Raw genomic sequence first — 15276 nt, forward strand, 5'->3', positions numbered from 1 at the left:
AACCGCTACTCGACTACATAATCTACTCCGTAGTTGAGAGGTTCAACCCAGCACTTGTCAATTCACAACGTCTTTTGCTAAAAAGTCGACCTTAGCATTATACGCTAGGCTTAATATGGCATCCAGAGAGGGATTTTGCTTACAACAAGATGAGGTACTAGCCAAATCAGGTTGGTGTTATCTGCCGCCTAGTCGAAATCTCATCCTCCCGAGAATATAAACGCGGTGACACTCTAGAAAAGCTACTTCTAAAGGCAATGAAGACGCACAACTTTCTATGGATTTAACACAAGAATAATTCTCAAGCGAGTTTCGGGGTATTAGAGCGTCTGTTTAAGTTACAAGAGAATCATTTTCGTTAGCAAGACTGACAACTACCGAGTGAGGGCGAATTATATATTTCTCGGTTGAAAACCAGCCATCTGGATATTTTCAGTTCAACAACGAACAACGGACCTATATTCCCACACGCTATTTTAGACTAGGATGAAAAAAAAAGACACGCTTTCATCAGTTCGGACTTCTTCTAGGGAATATTCCGGAATTCATTGGCAACCGTAAGCGCCCTTTTCTATCCAGAAACATGATCGGCTGGTATCCCAGCTTGTAGGAGCAACATGGCGTGGAGGTTTAACAAACTAGTGTCACTTTTGCGATATGGTCCCCACATCACAATGACAGGCACGCTTTCATGTGTTTTATAGAGTGTTACTGACTAGGTATGGCGAGAAGACTGCAGAGTACTACAAACACCACGGACATTCATCCCCACCTCCGCAGAAGCTTGCCCAACGGCAACAACAGCACGAAGATCAGCAATGTGGGGGTTCCGACCCGACTTTTGATACCAAGATCCAGTCCGGTGGGGGTGTTCTACAAACCCGTTCCGACGAGCGGGGTTGAGAGGGACAAATCCGTCCCGTTGATGGAGCCGACGGGGCCGACGGGGGGAGGACAAGCATAATAGATGAATAGCTTGCATCGTGAAGAGTAACTCTATTTAAAGTTGACACCATTCCCCCTGACGCGTCACACCTCTGTTGCTTGAGTTCCCCTTACATATCAAGTGCTGTGGGACATACTGTGACACGTGCAATCGACGAAAGCCATGCCCCCCGTGAAACAACTGGTTGCGCTGCGCCGAAAGGCCGGTCTGACAAAGGAGGAATACCGTGATTATCACTATCAGAAGCATGGTGCAATTAGCACTGGGCCGACTCCAGCCGAGACACCTAGGTAGGAAAGTCTGCTCTTCTCATTGTTGCCGCCGCTGAATATGACCCAGCAAATACTTCCAAACGCATTTCTTCGATACAGCATATCATGCGGATCCAACACAGAAGGTTCCAAATGTCCACCCACCGTGGGCATTTAGTGATGGTGTAACGGAGCTGTATTTCGACTCACCGGAACACCTCAAGCACGTCTTCCAGTCGGAGTGGGTAGCCCAGAAAGTGGGACCTGATGGCGCAAACTTCTCAGACTTCAGCGCGGTTCTTCCCATGTTTATGAGAGAGGATACGGTTCCTTTATCCATTACCGGTGCCTCTGCCTCCCAAACACACCAGCTGGATGGGAATGCCTTTGTCGCTATGTATTTTGTTGCACTACGGAATCAGCAGACACCGTCGGGGACCATAATCTCGCAGCTTGTATCATGTATTAATTGCTATGCGTCACAGGAAGTGCTGGCGATGGTTGTGAACACCCCTGATGATACTGATTTCAATCTGGGTGCTTACTTTGGAGGAGAGCCTCCAGTGCGCTTTCAATTTGTTTTCACAATTACATTGCGGGGGAAAGAATCAATGGGGGTCATCCGCAAAGCCCAAATAGACTTCGAAGAAAAGATCGAGTCTCTTGATCTGCCAGCTACGTGGATTGGCTTTGGAGAGCGAGCTGTGGTGCTGGACCAGACTGAGAATATCAAAGTAAGCCGGATCTTCTTCATCTTTCACCGTACAAAAGTATAGCTAATCACCAAGTTGCAGTTTGACGCAAGACGTCAACCTTTCAAGAGGTCCACATGAGCAACTTTATATCAAAGTTTTGGCTAACACTTCTGGTGGAGGAAATTGTGAGTCCTGATTTACTGTACTATGAACTTAGGCTATTGCTACATAAATGGCCAGACAGTCCGAATGTAACCAATGAAGTGTACATGATCTCCCTCACTTGTTGTCAATAAGAGTCAGCTAAAACATCCAACATATCCCACGATCATGAGATACCAAGATTTGGTCATGTATGTTTGATCATACCATAAGTGAGTTACTCATCAGACAGAGCCTTCAGCTTCTCCTGCACGGCAGTTTTGGCTTTCCCGTGATCTTTCGATACCTCGATACCGACTAGTGTAGTAGCAGCTGCCCATACAGCATAGCTAAAGAATATCACAACTGTGGATATCTTCGTGACAATACAGAGAGAGCCTTCGCATTCAGAAGCCCCCGATAGGAATTTCGCGAGGCAGACAAACGCTACCAGGGATACGAAAGACACCAGCCAGTAGAGGGCGAATGTGGATGCCTTGCTGAGGCCTAGATGATTCTCAGTACGGTCCTAGTGAGCGGGCTGTCGAACGTACCTTGCGAAGGGGAGAGGGACGTGTAAGCCTTATAAGTGACGGCTACGAGCGAGAGGCACGAGGATAGTATCGCAAGAGATACTTCCCACGGGACATGGTCGAACGCGGTAAGGTAGGAATGACCAGCTGTGAGAAATGGGCAGGTTAGCTATGTTTGATCATGAAACTGCTAATATCTTCGCTTACCGGCACACAAGAGTGCGAATGTAGCAACAGCGTATATCGCTTGTGAGACTCTCAAGGAGAAGAACACACCAGGCGGGGCCATTGTCAGTGAAGAAGCGGAGCTATAATCAGTAATAGCTTATAGGAGATATGAAGGAAACATTTAGACCTTGCCATAGTGGAAAGGAGAGCATTGACAGTCATATATAACACGGGATGATGGTGGCAAAGCTGGACTGAACCATGTGGGTCCTCGCAATCATTCTTACCCACCTGGTTACAAAATAGTCAAGCTTTTTAGTCTCCCGTCTATATTAAGCTTACCTAGCCTTTGTGCAGATCATTTAAGCTATAGTTGTACTAGTTTATGTTGCAGTGATATTGCATTCAGGGTCTAACAACGGGGGAAATTTCCGGGAGTTTACTCGGTGAAACACCATTCCTTCGAGCTCTGCAACTCGCGATATTCCTTATCAATGGAAATATGTCATTTAATAATATGATTGTTCGTCTGTGCCGATTTCCGGATCCTTCCCACTTCCGTGGTGTTGCCTAGCTGTCGTTTGACGTCTGATCTGCTGGCCAAGAAGCTCTTGCGCCGTAGGGAGTACTTGGCTCGTTTATATCGGTTAATCCCTTCACCATCTCATAGTCCTTGGCGGTGATCACTCTTGGCTTCATGCAGAAGTCCCACACTCCTTTTTGGAAGTCGATGTTTCTGTATTCATGAACATATGAGGCCTTTTGCTTGGCTGCGTCCCGAACTTGTCTCACATTCAGCTTCGGGATCAACTGTCTTTAGCCTGCCGGGTACATCGAGGCAAAGGCCACCGGTTAATATAAATGTTTCATCCTGGAGCAGTAGGAAATGTCAAAAGGCCATTCTGGATTGCCGCGTGCCTCATGCTGAGCTAGGAAACACTCTCGCTGGCCCGCCGACACAGATCAACGCCTGTACATGCCACCATTGGAGCCCGGTGTTTGAAGAAACGTTGAAATTACCCGGCCGTCTCATGGTCCTCCACTGCGGGCCGTAGCGTAACATAAGACAATGCATCCGGTGTGTTCCCCGTCTTGGCTCAACGGTTGCTCCACCGGGATGCTCGATATGCATCCAGGGGAACTCTGCAATGCTAGGTTGGCATTACATATTTAAATACATTTATATCCTAACTTCGTATCTTCTCTTCCGTAAAGCTGAATACTCACCGACTACACTCTGTGCTAAACATGGTGCTACGCCAATACTATTAAGGGACATAGACCTCCGGATCAGGACCTAGGAGTGTGGCTAAGCTTTACTAAGAAACTAAGCTCTACTAAAAGTCTTAGATTCTGCATGAGTAGAATTTATGTAACTTAGTTGCTATAGTTAAATTGCCACCTGCACGAGTATCCGTATATGGTAAGACGCTGCAGAAAACGGCTCGTAGTATAATCGGTGCATGCAGCTACTCCACAAGCTTAGTCGATTCGGGGCAATGCTTCAACGTGGTTTTCCATTATTACTTATTTGGAAATAAGCATCTGCGATGCGTATACTACAGAATAAAAGTTTCAGATATGGATAGATAATGGTCCGTTGTTTCTTTGCAGATTGCTGTGGTCGGTTGAAGGGGATGGTGTATCGTTGAATGTCTAGATATATGTGTCCTTTGTAGACGTTCGAGGCTCGTAAAACCCCTGATATATTATCTTAGTTGTATCGTACAATCAAACAGTTGATCTTCGCTCTATGTCAAGTCTAACGTTTCAATATGCACGAAGTGGGTAAATCTCAACAGCTATTAGCTTAGCGCATCGACTATATTGATGAAAATCATTTTAAGGGTGTCAGGTTCAGTAGCTCCAACGGTTTCCTTAGTCTCGTTGCGGATATTAGTATCTTGCTGCGTACGCCTTGCGTTCAGGGGACGCTTACAGCCCGTTGTTAGACCTGATAGACTACATTCGACCAGGGCCCACTACGCCCGTTGCCTAAAGAAAGCATAGTGTGAAGACTGCCACATGGGACTATTCAGGCTCCTGGTCTAGCAAAGTATAGTGCACACGGGGTAAAACCATAGTCAACTTCTCGAAGGGTGAAATCCCTTCTGTATGCTGATATGTCGTATGAGCTAGTCAAGTTCTACTCCCACTCCGTAGTTAAGGTTATTGTAGTCCTACAACTCAATCTTGCCATAGTAACGTGAATCTCTGTAGACTAACATACTCTCCCACGGTGGTAGTCAGCAGAACACATCTATCTAGTTTGAGCTGGTCACTGAGAGGCATCTGTCTATAATCAGTGGTAAAATCCCCTCGTTCTGCTGAATGCTTTAGACGATAGAATAATACATCCCACTAGCGACGCTTCGTTCTAAGACACTTTCGGAACAGAGAGAAGCGCGGTGATGCCTTCTAAATGCTGCGCGATTTAGGATCCTGATATATTCCTAACTCCACAAAGTGAGCGAGTCCTGTCCGGAGTGTCACGGAGAGAAGTCCCGATAGAAGAGAATTAGGGGCACAATATGCACTCAAAAAGTTATATAAAGGCCCGTTTACTTCCCCATCTGCTACAGAAACCATCCAGCGCAGTTCCCCCCGCATCCAGACAATCTTCATCACTTGCAAGCTTCAGCTTCCTCGTCAATCCCATCCAACCTTCAAGATGCAGTTCAAGCTCTTCGTTGCCCCTCTCCTTGTCGCCCTGGCCATGGCTGCTCCCTCTTTCGAGGACGGCCATCTCGCCAAGCGTACCTGCGGCACCCTTACCGGCGAGAAGCTGAAGATCTGCCAGGAAGCTTGCAAGGCCATTTGCGTACGTTGAAAGTCGGCAAAATGGATAACCATGCAACAGACCGCTAATTGCTTAACAGTCGGCTGGAACTGCAGGCATTGCCTCCGGTCTTTGTGAGAAGGCCTGTGACCTTGGTGTATGTCTTCCTTTCCTTTCCACTATGTCAGCTACATCTTACTAATCATTCCTGAATATAACTAGCCCTTGAAGCGTAAGGCCGCTCCTGAGCCTGAGCCCTCTTTCGGACAGAAGGCCTGCGATGTTGCTGTGAGTTGAGCAAGGCTCAACCATAGTAGTAATGATCCCTATTGCTGATACCTTTCATCTAGTGTGATGTTGCTTGCAACTCTACCGTCCTCGCTCTGGAGCAGCGCAAGTGCCTTGAGAAATGCGTGAGTGTCATCCATCAATGTTCCTTTCCTGGTTTCTGCGGTGCTAACATGAATTCGATCCTACAGAAGGCCAAGTGTGACAACTAGATCTCCGGGCACAGATGTGCTGGTTTAGGCCTCTGGACACTCTCTGTACTATAGAATCTGTTACATTAGTCGTGGTGGTAATTTGTGTGGTGGAGAAATTAATACTTCACTAATCTAAACTATTGGTGCTAATTGGAAGTATTATCCTGGGGTACGTAGCAAAAGTCTATTTGTCTATATTTCTTAAGGGCCTTCACGTAATCCTAAGTCTTTGTGATAGCGAATCTGAGGAAGACGAATTAATCTCACTATCCCTTAGTGGAATTAACTTAGAAAATGTCTACGTGAGAGGAAATGATTAGTAGGAGAATCGAACTCTTTATACAATTGCGTCGTATAAAAAGGGTCAGAAGCAGAAAATGTAGGTATTCCGGTCACGGGGCTTACTCCAATAGAAGTGACTCGATTGCTTATAAACCGGTCCATGTAGATCTTATATATACTCGATCTCGAGTCTCATTGTTATATATTACTAGTAGGCACTCTTTCGACTTCGTACCATCTTCAGCATCACCTCATGAATACAACTGATAAACTTATACTCATACTAATTCAAAGAGAATCAGGGCCGTGTCTCGAGAGCCCTTATTGTATTGCTATCCATGGAGCTATCACAGGGCAGTAACTTCACCCCTCGTTGCTACCATCCAGGAATTACAGCGACGGATTTGTTCAAATGCTTATCAGAAATGGAATCCCAGCTTCTGTCAGGAAATAATCTACTTGCGCATACACCCGTTCTACTGTGGTATTCATGTAAGGGATGAGAATGGCGATTGCTACCCTATGATTTTGCCAAAAATAGCAGGATGTGTATAATTTGTCACAGACTTCATGGGCGCAGATTACAGAACACAAACTGTCTCAAACTATCCCGCACATCTCTAGGAAACAAAAGCTCAAAATCCCATTATAGGTCAGAGTAGACTATTAATCTGGCAGTACTATTGACCTGTCAAGATAAATCTATCTTGTATCAGTCGTATAACTTGGTAGCACGACGATCAGACCCTCTTTCCCAATGTGAAACCCATGCCTTCTGGATTGCATCCATGTATAACCCCGGGTAGGTTTTCATATGCCCGACATGAGCTGTACCTTTGAATCTCTTCTCTATCACACGCCAGCCCCTTTGACGAGCCTCGGTCGCGTGTTCCCCTACATGCCGCCAGCCTATTATTTCGTCCGACTCAGAGTAAATATAAAGACGTGTTGCACTGTCGCGGAGCAAGGACGTATCATTTAGTTTCCGCCTACTTCGACTTGCAAGATTTTCCACCCCAAGAAGTGACGGGATACCGATGACACAAAAGATCCAGAGTGTAAAAAGCACAATAGTACATATTTGGGGCCAGGGTAGGTATGATGCGATGCCAGTTGCGATACCCAAACCACCGTTGGTGTTCTTCCATCAAGAGTCCCCGCCAGATGTAGAGTCAAGTACGAGAAGTACATGCGGAAGGGTCGAGTTCGTACCCGAAAGCTGGCGGTAGACCTCAGACACGGAGATGAAGTTCACCAGTCCACTGTTGGAAAGGACTACCTTGGGCGGACTTCTGCTTTCCTCGTCGTTGCCTATGGCTTGCTGTAGAAATTTTACGACTGGCCGTAGCGCCAGCCGGGAGGATGTGCGTGAACTGAATTTCGCGGATAGGGTCGATGCAGTTACCAGGATAATACATGTGGATGGGTATAGATCTCTGTATGCATCAAGATACTTTGCAATGCTCTTCGGGGCTGCGCTTCCCCAGCTGAAGATCATGACTATGTCTGGCGGATACGCGGTGCGTGAAACAGAACTTTCTGGCCGAGCATGCCGGTAACACGCTTGGGGTCCAGATAGAATTGACCATCTGCGAGACGTATGAAGTCAGGGAAAATTGAGGAGGCCATGATGAGCCGTTGATCTTTGGGAGCGGGTCAATAAACCGACTTTAACATGCCAATATAGGGTGACTGCAACAGATCAAGCAACACTGCCATATTTAATCACATTCATCAAGAAGCTGAACCGGATGCAGCTGTTTGATCAATAGAACGTTACATGAGCTATAATGGCACTGTCGCAATATTCCATCCCCACGCACGCTTTGGAAATACCCAACTGAACGCAAAACTTGTCCGTAAGCAGACAAACTACGAAGCTGGCCTTTGGGTGACAGCGAACACCAGACGATGTAACCATACATTGCTCCACTACTGCTTAAGAACTCTACATTTCTAGGAATATGATTTCCGGATGTGGAGGGCGGTTGTAATGCGCTAATCAAAGTGTACGACGACCGCTTCTTTCTACCATCGCTAGCCCTGAGTGATGACGTGTAGAGCAAAACCAAAACCAGCCCTGAGCCCAATTCCCTATTAGAATGCTGTTTGCCGAATAACGGCCTCAAGCTTGGAGGATGATGAAGCTGCACACAGCTCGTTGTCTTTCGGAATTGTCATACAAACACACCCAAAGTGAGTGAAAGACAGGAATCTAGTATTTTATGAACATGACGAGAATCCCACAGGCGATAACATCGAAGTTCCAAACTTCGAGGGCGTCGGATGAGGAGACCTCTTCCGTGAAGATCGAAAACTGCGTGGGCTTTACCAGAGTTCCACTTGGGGTTGCCGGTCCCTTGCAAGTGCAAGGCAGTGACGGCACCACGGGCTCATTCTATGGGCCTTTAGCAACGTGCGAGGCTACCTTGATAGCGAGCTGCTCCCGCGGATGTAAAGCACTTAATATGTGCCAGGGCGTTCGCTTCAAAATTCTTCACGACTCTATGTCCCGCGCTCCGGCGTTCTGGTTTGCCAACACTGAGGATGCAGTGGCGTTTTTCGACCTTGTGCCTTCTTTACAGCCCAAATTCAAGAAGGACGCCGAGTCAACAAGCAAACATGTACGTCTGCGGACTGTTATACCACATATTGTTGGTTCGAGTGTGCATGTTCGTTTTGAATATCTATGTGGAGATGCTGCTGGACAGAATATGGTCACTATTGCGACTCAACGCGTCTGTGATCGCTTCTCCGCGTCGGCCGAGGCTCATGCTTTACGATTGCAGAGAATCACCACCGAAAATCAAATGAGCTCAGATAAAAAGCTGGCGTGGGGAAATATCATTCAGACTCGAGGTGTGAGAGTTCTGGTTTGGGGAAGTGTGAGCGACGATGTTAGCAAACGAGTGCTTGGGTGCAGCACTGAGCTCTTATACCAGTCTATCCTCAACAGCAAAGAAGGTGCGGCGATGAATGGCCAGCTTGGATACAGTGTCAACCCATCCAATGTTATTGCTGCCATGTTTATAGCTTGTGGCCAGGACGCCGCGAGTGTGGCAGAAGCGGCGTGGAGCCAGCTGACAGCCGAATATGACGCCGATACTAAACTGCTCCGCTTGATTTCTTACATCCCTTCACTTCCGGTTGGGGTTGTAGGAGGAGGAACTGCATATCCCACGCAAAGGGAATCGCTGGAGATCCTCGGCTGCAATGTACCAGGAACTAAACACCGTCTTGCTGGTTTGATCGCGTCGTTTTCCCTTGCATTGGATATTAGCACCCTCGCTGCGATAGCCACCCAGACATTTTCAAGGAGCCATGAGAAACTCGCAAGGGGGAGGTGGTCCCCGGAGTCAAAGCTTTAGGGTTGGTGGGCATGCTATCACATCTTCTTTAGTAAATGATGGTACCACACGTGCAGTTAATTGAGCTTTCGGTAGGGGGAGTACGGAGGCAGCTGGAAAATGGTCAAAATGAAAACTTTCAAAAATATCAATAGCCACGCACTTACTACTAATTCTAGTAAGCTTACTGAGTAGATTATTTCAACTGTCTAAAGTATTATACTACTTTATAAAGTTTGGATAGCTTCGTACTATAGTAGCTTAGTACTTGAACTTCTTAAACTGTTCATTACTGATCGTAGTATAGATGAAGCTTATATTAAGCTTCAAAATATATAGATTGTCTATAGAGTTGTTGTTAAATGTCTGGGATTCTGGTTTTTCTATATTCCACGTATATCTCCTGTACTTACCGTTTACCTATTGAGTAAACCTAGTTAAGCCCGGCACTAAAATAGGTAGATGCTCATATCGTAGAACTGGGTGACCAAATAAAATACACCAAGATTTCTTACTTTACCCGGGTTGCAGCTCGATTCTGCCGTAGCTGGGGGCCATATTTGCAAACATCAAGCCTATACGGCATAGACACGAAAGCGTCAAGACTGAAGACCATGCAACTAAGTGGGTTACATGACCGGACCCAGTTACTTGTGATAGCACCGTTCCATGTTCATTTCTGCGTTATATTCAAGGTAATTGTTGCCGCCTGACTTCCTCTGGTGACGCATACGCCAACGTGAGTTCTCATCTTATAAGTCCCTACAAAGCCAGGCTATTCTCGTCCATTTTTCCTGTTATTGGCCCAACTCCTTTTCCGCTGTTGAATTTTCAACGCGAAGAATATCAATTATGAAGACCGAATCCCTTCCTTTCAACTGGGTTACGATAGTAGTGTCCCCTATCATAGGGTTCCTGGCTACCGTGTATACTCCATTGAAACGGGAAACTGGGTGCTTTCCTGTGATATACTACTTTGTAAGCGGTATAGCGATCACAGCAGGTGTGAACAGACATATGGACTAGCCATTCGACAGACTTGTATGCTAACGAGTCCCAGGCTATCACAGACTCTGGTCGCACAAACCATATGAAGCAACCTTACCGCTTAAATGGTTTCTGGCTATCTTCGGTGCCGCATGCTGTCAATGGTCCATAAGAACGTGGGCTGAATGCCATCGTTCCCATCACCGCTACACAGACACTGACAAAGACCCTTACTCGGTCAGACACGGGCTCGTCCACGCGGGTGAGTCCTGCAACCGGAGATCAGGGCTGGCCCAACGGATCTCTCAGACCTGGACGCAGATCCCGTGGTGAGGCTACAGCACCGGTATTACTTGACCTTTGCTATAATCATGTCTTTTATTTCCCCTCCGTTGTGCCAGGACTCCTCTGGAGCGATTGGCAGGGTGGATTCATACACGCTGGAGTCATCCGTCTATTCTTTTGCTACCAAGCTATCTTCTCAATAAACTCGATCGCACACTGGCTTGGCGACCAGCCCTACGATGGTAGACACACACCCCGAAACCATACGCTCGTCACGCTTCTCTGCTTTGAAGAAGGATACCATAACTACCACCATGAGTTTCCAGCGGACTATCACAACGGCGTGGAGTGGTACCAGTGCGATGTCACCAAAATGGTGTATCTGGGTGTGGAAGCAACTCGGCCTTGCATATGGTTTGAAGCAGGCCCCAGACAACGTTGTGGGCAAGGGAACGTACCAGCAGGCCCGGAAGAAGCTAGAGCGGAAGGCTAACAAACTTGACTGGAGGTTGCCTCTCTCTCAGCTGCCCGGGATTACTTGGGATGGTTTCCAAGAAGCAGTAAAAGATGGCCGGCAACTGATCATCCTATCGGGGATGGTCTATGATATAGCGACCTTTATCCCTTTGCATCCAGGAGGAGTAAAGATCCTGGTCAGCCACATAGGGAAAGATGAGGCCTTCAATGGCGAAATTTACTCACGTACGTGTTATACTCCGATGATTGGAACGAGAGATTAACTGCCTCACAGACTCCACTGCCGCACGGAATTGGTTGGATGAATTTCGTATTGGATTCCTGTGTGGCAATGGCCAGAAACAGTCTCATGTTCCGATTCCCGCGGTTGTTCAGGATAGCAAAGGCAAGAGGCTGTAGTAGATGGCATCTTCTCTAATTGCACCCTTGTAAGACCGATTGTCCCTGTAGTACTTTTGAAATTCACGAAGTTTTTGATGTTGCGATACTTTCGACCCGGTATTGTAAAATAATGATAGTGTCCGCCTTGTCATGTTTCAGGAACCAAGCCCGGGATGAGACCAATAGAAAGCAGGATAAGGCCGACCGCCGCACCCCACGTGAATGGTTCTGCCAGCAGAATAGAAGCCAAAATGGCGTGTTCTATGTTTTTCTCGGGATTAATTTACCCAATTCATTTCCCCTCATTCATCCCCAAGCCAAAATGCCCCTCATCACAGACTTTAAACTCCCCACATCACCAAAGCAGCTCGAGCTGCCTGAGGGCGCCGATGCAAAAGCGTTCATCGTATTTGTGACTTCCGATGACCCTACGACTGGTCAATCCTGGTGTCCCGATGTCCGTGCCGCCTGGCCTGTTCTTGAGGCCACGTTCTCCGGGGTGAACGGACCGGCACTGAGGGTTGTGGAGGTTGGACAGAAGCCAGAGTAAATTTATCTCCTGATATTCACATTGGTTACTTACAATACTGACCTCCTTGTAGATGGAAGGATTTAAATAATGTCTACCGGACCAACTGGAAGGTCCCTTGTATCCCGGCTTTGGTGCGATACGAACGCGTCAATGGCGAGACCGCCGAGACAGGGAAGCTGGTCGAAGGAGAAATTCTGGACAAGAAGAGGCTGGGGGAGTTTATTGGGATGACGCTTTAGTCGTCGCTATCGATGTGTATCCGAATCCTTTCCTACTGTGAGACAAACGCAGAAATACCAACTAAATGATTTTCCACTTCTAAACCAAGAGAGATTCTGGCCAAGGAAACACAACCTCAGTAATCGGACTGTTACGATCAAAAAAGAACAACCCATTGATCCACCGTTTGATAACCAACCGTTTGGGGCCCCTGCTCTTGGGCGAGCCGAGTAACTCAACCTCTAAAGAGACATGCTTTTCGATGTCGTCTTTACGATTCTCAGTCGGACATACGGCGGTCAACACATACGCTGTTTCGTCTGTCCACTGATGCCCTGCCTCTCTGATAAAGACTCCACTGTACGAATCAGTACCTCCGTAGTCTTGGGGGATTAGTGAGCCAAGCCGAAGCCGAGGCGAACGTCGATCATCCATTGCCTTGACAATCTCCTCTGCCATGAGATCCTTGTAGAATTTGGAAAACGTGCTCTTCCTATTCCCCCACCTTTCATCTTGGTCAAGATATTCATCGATAGCCCTTGCAATATAATCATAGCAACTTCCACATTCCCCTGAACCTAAATGCCTAGCAAGCTGACCCAAACGCATTCTTTGGTAGGCATTCAATTGGTAATCGTCGCCTCTGGGTGGTGGTCTCGTGCTCCGAGGATCCTCGACTATTTTGCCCAACCGCCAGAGGTGACCGGACGTTAGAATTCCCTCTTCTGACAACTTCACGTCGGCGAAACGACAACTTTTGATGAATGTAAGTTTTTGATTAATATCAGGTGTCTGGAACGTGCGGAGAGACTGGCTCCTCAGATAATCGAAAATATTGCTTCTAAGAGCGCTTTGAGAGTTATCAGGACCATTCATGAGAATTTCCCCGTTCAGTAAAAACAACGCCAGCATAGCAATGCTCAAACTGTATCCTTTGCGCTCGATCTCATAGGTATCGAATCGGACCAAGTAGCCTAAGCAGTTGGCGATCACTGCCAGACGATCCGACTCGAATGTGATCCCTCGCTTCCCGACATTTGAGAATATTATTGGAGACATGGACTGCCTTATCGTGCGCTTTCCCTCATTATCGAGCTCTAATAGCTGAACATTGTATTTTGAAGCTCGGTCTAGAATTCTCTCGCACGTGTGCTTGAATTCTGGGCTCTTTCGATACTCCATGCAAAGTTTAGTGGCTTGGGAGCGAAAGTCCGTCGATGTAATGCAAAGCTCGCCCTCCAGCTTGCCAAACATTTGATGGTTGGTCTCTTTGAGTACCTTCAGAGAGGAAGAGTGAGGGATCAAAAGGCACATTTTGGTTGATGCGCAATAGTCTTCCTGAAATGTCCAACCTCTCTCCCACCAAGGGTCAGATATGATATAATCGAGAAGGTTGAGAGCGCCGCGGACCAGGTCCCTCTTCTCATTCCTGAGTGGATCCTTTCTCCTAAGGATGTATACCAAATTTTCCAATTGATCCTCCGATTCAATCCGCACGGACAGCAACGCCACTGGGAGGGCACTGTGGCTATACACATACTCAATGGATTGTACGGCACGCTGCTTTTCCGCTTCATTCTCTTGGTCAATGCATTCCTGATCAATCCAGAAACCCCGAACGGAGGTCCCCCTGGCTTGGCGGTAATTGGCATATGCGATCACCCTATCAAGCACCTGATCTCTGACTCGATTTGAATCTGCATAAGTTCCCTCCCTTGATTGTACCAGATAAGCATCATGAGAGCTGGGCTGTTTCGGGGGAGGCTTCCAGGTATAAGAAACAGCGATATATTTCTGGCTCAGATCGTTTGCATCAACGCGTCTTCTCCAGAGCAATCTCTTCCCATAATTGCTAGCTACTACCTCATCATCCCAGCGCCTTTTATAACCTCCACCGGAAGCGTTGAGGTAGATTACCTCCAAGTTCTTAATCCAATCATAAGTCCGGTCATCATATTTTCTGTGCTCTTGAAGGTCAAGCAACGCGGACACGATAGACGAAGAGGTCTCACGCCGGATGGTTGCGAGAGTACTGGAGGTGTCGGCTTGCATTTTCTTTTTGGGAACAGTTTCTTGCATTTTGCGGGACTTTAGAGACACTCCTATTTAAATGGGATCGGTTATTTAAATTGAGTAGAAGACGAGGCTGAAATCCGAGGCTCGCGCCGGGGCTGAGTCGTAGAGGCTCAGACCCTCCACTCGACAAGGATGGTATGCACCTACACGAATTCATCACAGGCTAATGCATCATGATTAACTTACCACCCAATAGACATTTCCTACCCATTCATGTGTGAGAGACCGCACACATACTCGCTACAGCTAGTTGGTCACTGGTACCTAACATATTACGGCTGATCTGAGAGCTATCTGATGTAGAATGTCATCAATTTGGCTAAATGAGTAGACGGACAAAAGACCCACCCTGTTTCTGGAAGGAATAGGACGTTTCTCAGATTATTTAACTTGGAACTTACAACTACCCTGCCAATGACCATATTCGTTAACAGAAAACAAAATTTGACTCCGGGGTACAATCGAGATAACATTGAATCAGGCTAAATCTAACGAATCGTTATGAAATCATTGAAAATTGTAGGGCTGTCTATCTATTTCTGGACATTGTCAGGTGACTCCGTGTTAGCGTATAGATCGTTAGGGAGAACCATGGTTCAAATCGAAGAGCTGGCAGCTTACAACCACTCATGCGTTGTTTTGAGCCCGAGCTAAACATTGTTAGTAATATAATGTAAGCGTCATGATTATTTAAA

The 15276-nt window shown here is 46.9% G+C and overlaps 8 protein-coding genes across 8 annotated transcripts; 5 read left to right on the forward strand and 3 right to left on the reverse strand.

Moving 5' to 3' along the window:
- Nucleotides 1-571: 571 nt before the first annotated feature.
- F9C07_2077295 (uncharacterized protein) lies at nt 572-982 on the reverse strand (the record flags this gene model as incomplete). Its single annotated transcript, XM_071508834.1, has 2 exons — nt 572-638; nt 717-982. 2 exons carry the CDS (start codon nt 980-982, stop codon nt 572-574), a joined length of 333 nt encoding a protein of 110 aa, XP_071367490.1.
- Nucleotides 983-1108: 126 nt separating this feature from the next.
- Nucleotides 1109-2030, forward strand: F9C07_2077548 (uncharacterized protein; the record flags this gene model as incomplete). The annotated part of the gene is made up of 3 exons (XM_041295751.1): nt 1109-1236; nt 1286-1931; nt 1992-2030. The coding sequence occupies 3 exons, from the start codon at nt 1109-1111 to the stop codon at nt 2028-2030; spliced, it is 813 nt and encodes a 270-aa protein (XP_041150905.1).
- A 241-nt stretch (nt 2031-2271) lies between these two features.
- On the reverse strand, nt 2272-2855 carry F9C07_2237330 (uncharacterized protein; the record flags this gene model as incomplete). Its single annotated transcript, XM_041295738.1, has 3 exons — nt 2272-2540; nt 2588-2713; nt 2774-2855. 3 exons carry the CDS (start codon nt 2853-2855, stop codon nt 2272-2274), a joined length of 477 nt encoding a protein of 158 aa, XP_041150904.1.
- A 2550-nt stretch (nt 2856-5405) lies between these two features.
- F9C07_2206248 (uncharacterized protein) lies at nt 5406-6544 on the forward strand (the record flags this gene model as incomplete). Its single annotated transcript, XM_071509628.1, has 6 exons — nt 5406-5555; nt 5614-5670; nt 5736-5801; nt 5864-5966; nt 6179-6314; nt 6367-6544. 6 exons carry the CDS (start codon nt 5406-5408, stop codon nt 6542-6544), a joined length of 690 nt encoding a protein of 229 aa, XP_071367491.1.
- Nucleotides 6545-7030: 486 nt separating this feature from the next.
- Nucleotides 7031-9645, forward strand: F9C07_2098463 (hydroxymethylglutaryl-CoA reductase; the record flags this gene model as incomplete). Its single annotated transcript, XM_041287754.2, has 2 exons — nt 7031-7208; nt 8497-9645. Exons 1-2 carry the CDS (start codon nt 7092-7094, stop codon nt 9643-9645), a joined length of 1266 nt encoding a protein of 421 aa, XP_041150902.2. The 5' UTR covers nt 7031-7091.
- Nucleotides 9646-9990: 345 nt separating this feature from the next.
- F9C07_2224608 (acyl-CoA desaturase) lies at nt 9991-11678 on the forward strand (the record flags this gene model as incomplete). The annotated part of the gene is given in 6 exon segments (XM_071509754.1): nt 9991-10627; nt 10685-10877; nt 10898-10940; nt 11036-11272; nt 11292-11602; nt 11648-11678. The coding sequence occupies 6 exon segments, from the start codon at nt 10477-10479 to the stop codon at nt 11676-11678; spliced, it is 966 nt and encodes a 321-aa protein (XP_071367492.1). The 5' UTR covers nt 9991-10476.
- A 398-nt stretch (nt 11679-12076) lies between these two features.
- On the forward strand, nt 12077-12525 carry F9C07_13053 (uncharacterized protein; the record flags this gene model as incomplete). The annotated part of the gene is made up of 2 exons (XM_041295748.1): nt 12077-12300; nt 12357-12525. 2 exons carry the CDS (start codon nt 12077-12079, stop codon nt 12523-12525), a joined length of 393 nt encoding a protein of 130 aa, XP_041150900.1.
- A 79-nt stretch (nt 12526-12604) lies between these two features.
- F9C07_13052 (heterokaryon incompatibility protein-domain-containing protein) lies at nt 12605-14557 on the reverse strand (the record flags this gene model as incomplete). The annotated part of the gene is made up of 1 exon (XM_041287749.2): nt 12605-14557. The coding sequence occupies one exon, from the start codon at nt 14555-14557 to the stop codon at nt 12605-12607; it is 1953 nt and encodes a 650-aa protein (XP_041150899.2).
- Between the last annotated feature and the right edge of the window lie 719 nt (nt 14558-15276).

This window comes from Aspergillus flavus, chromosome 8 (genome assembly GCF_009017415.1).
Source record: "Aspergillus flavus chromosome 8, complete sequence".
Lineage (NCBI taxonomy): Eukaryota > Fungi > Ascomycota > Eurotiomycetes > Eurotiales > Aspergillaceae > Aspergillus > Aspergillus flavus.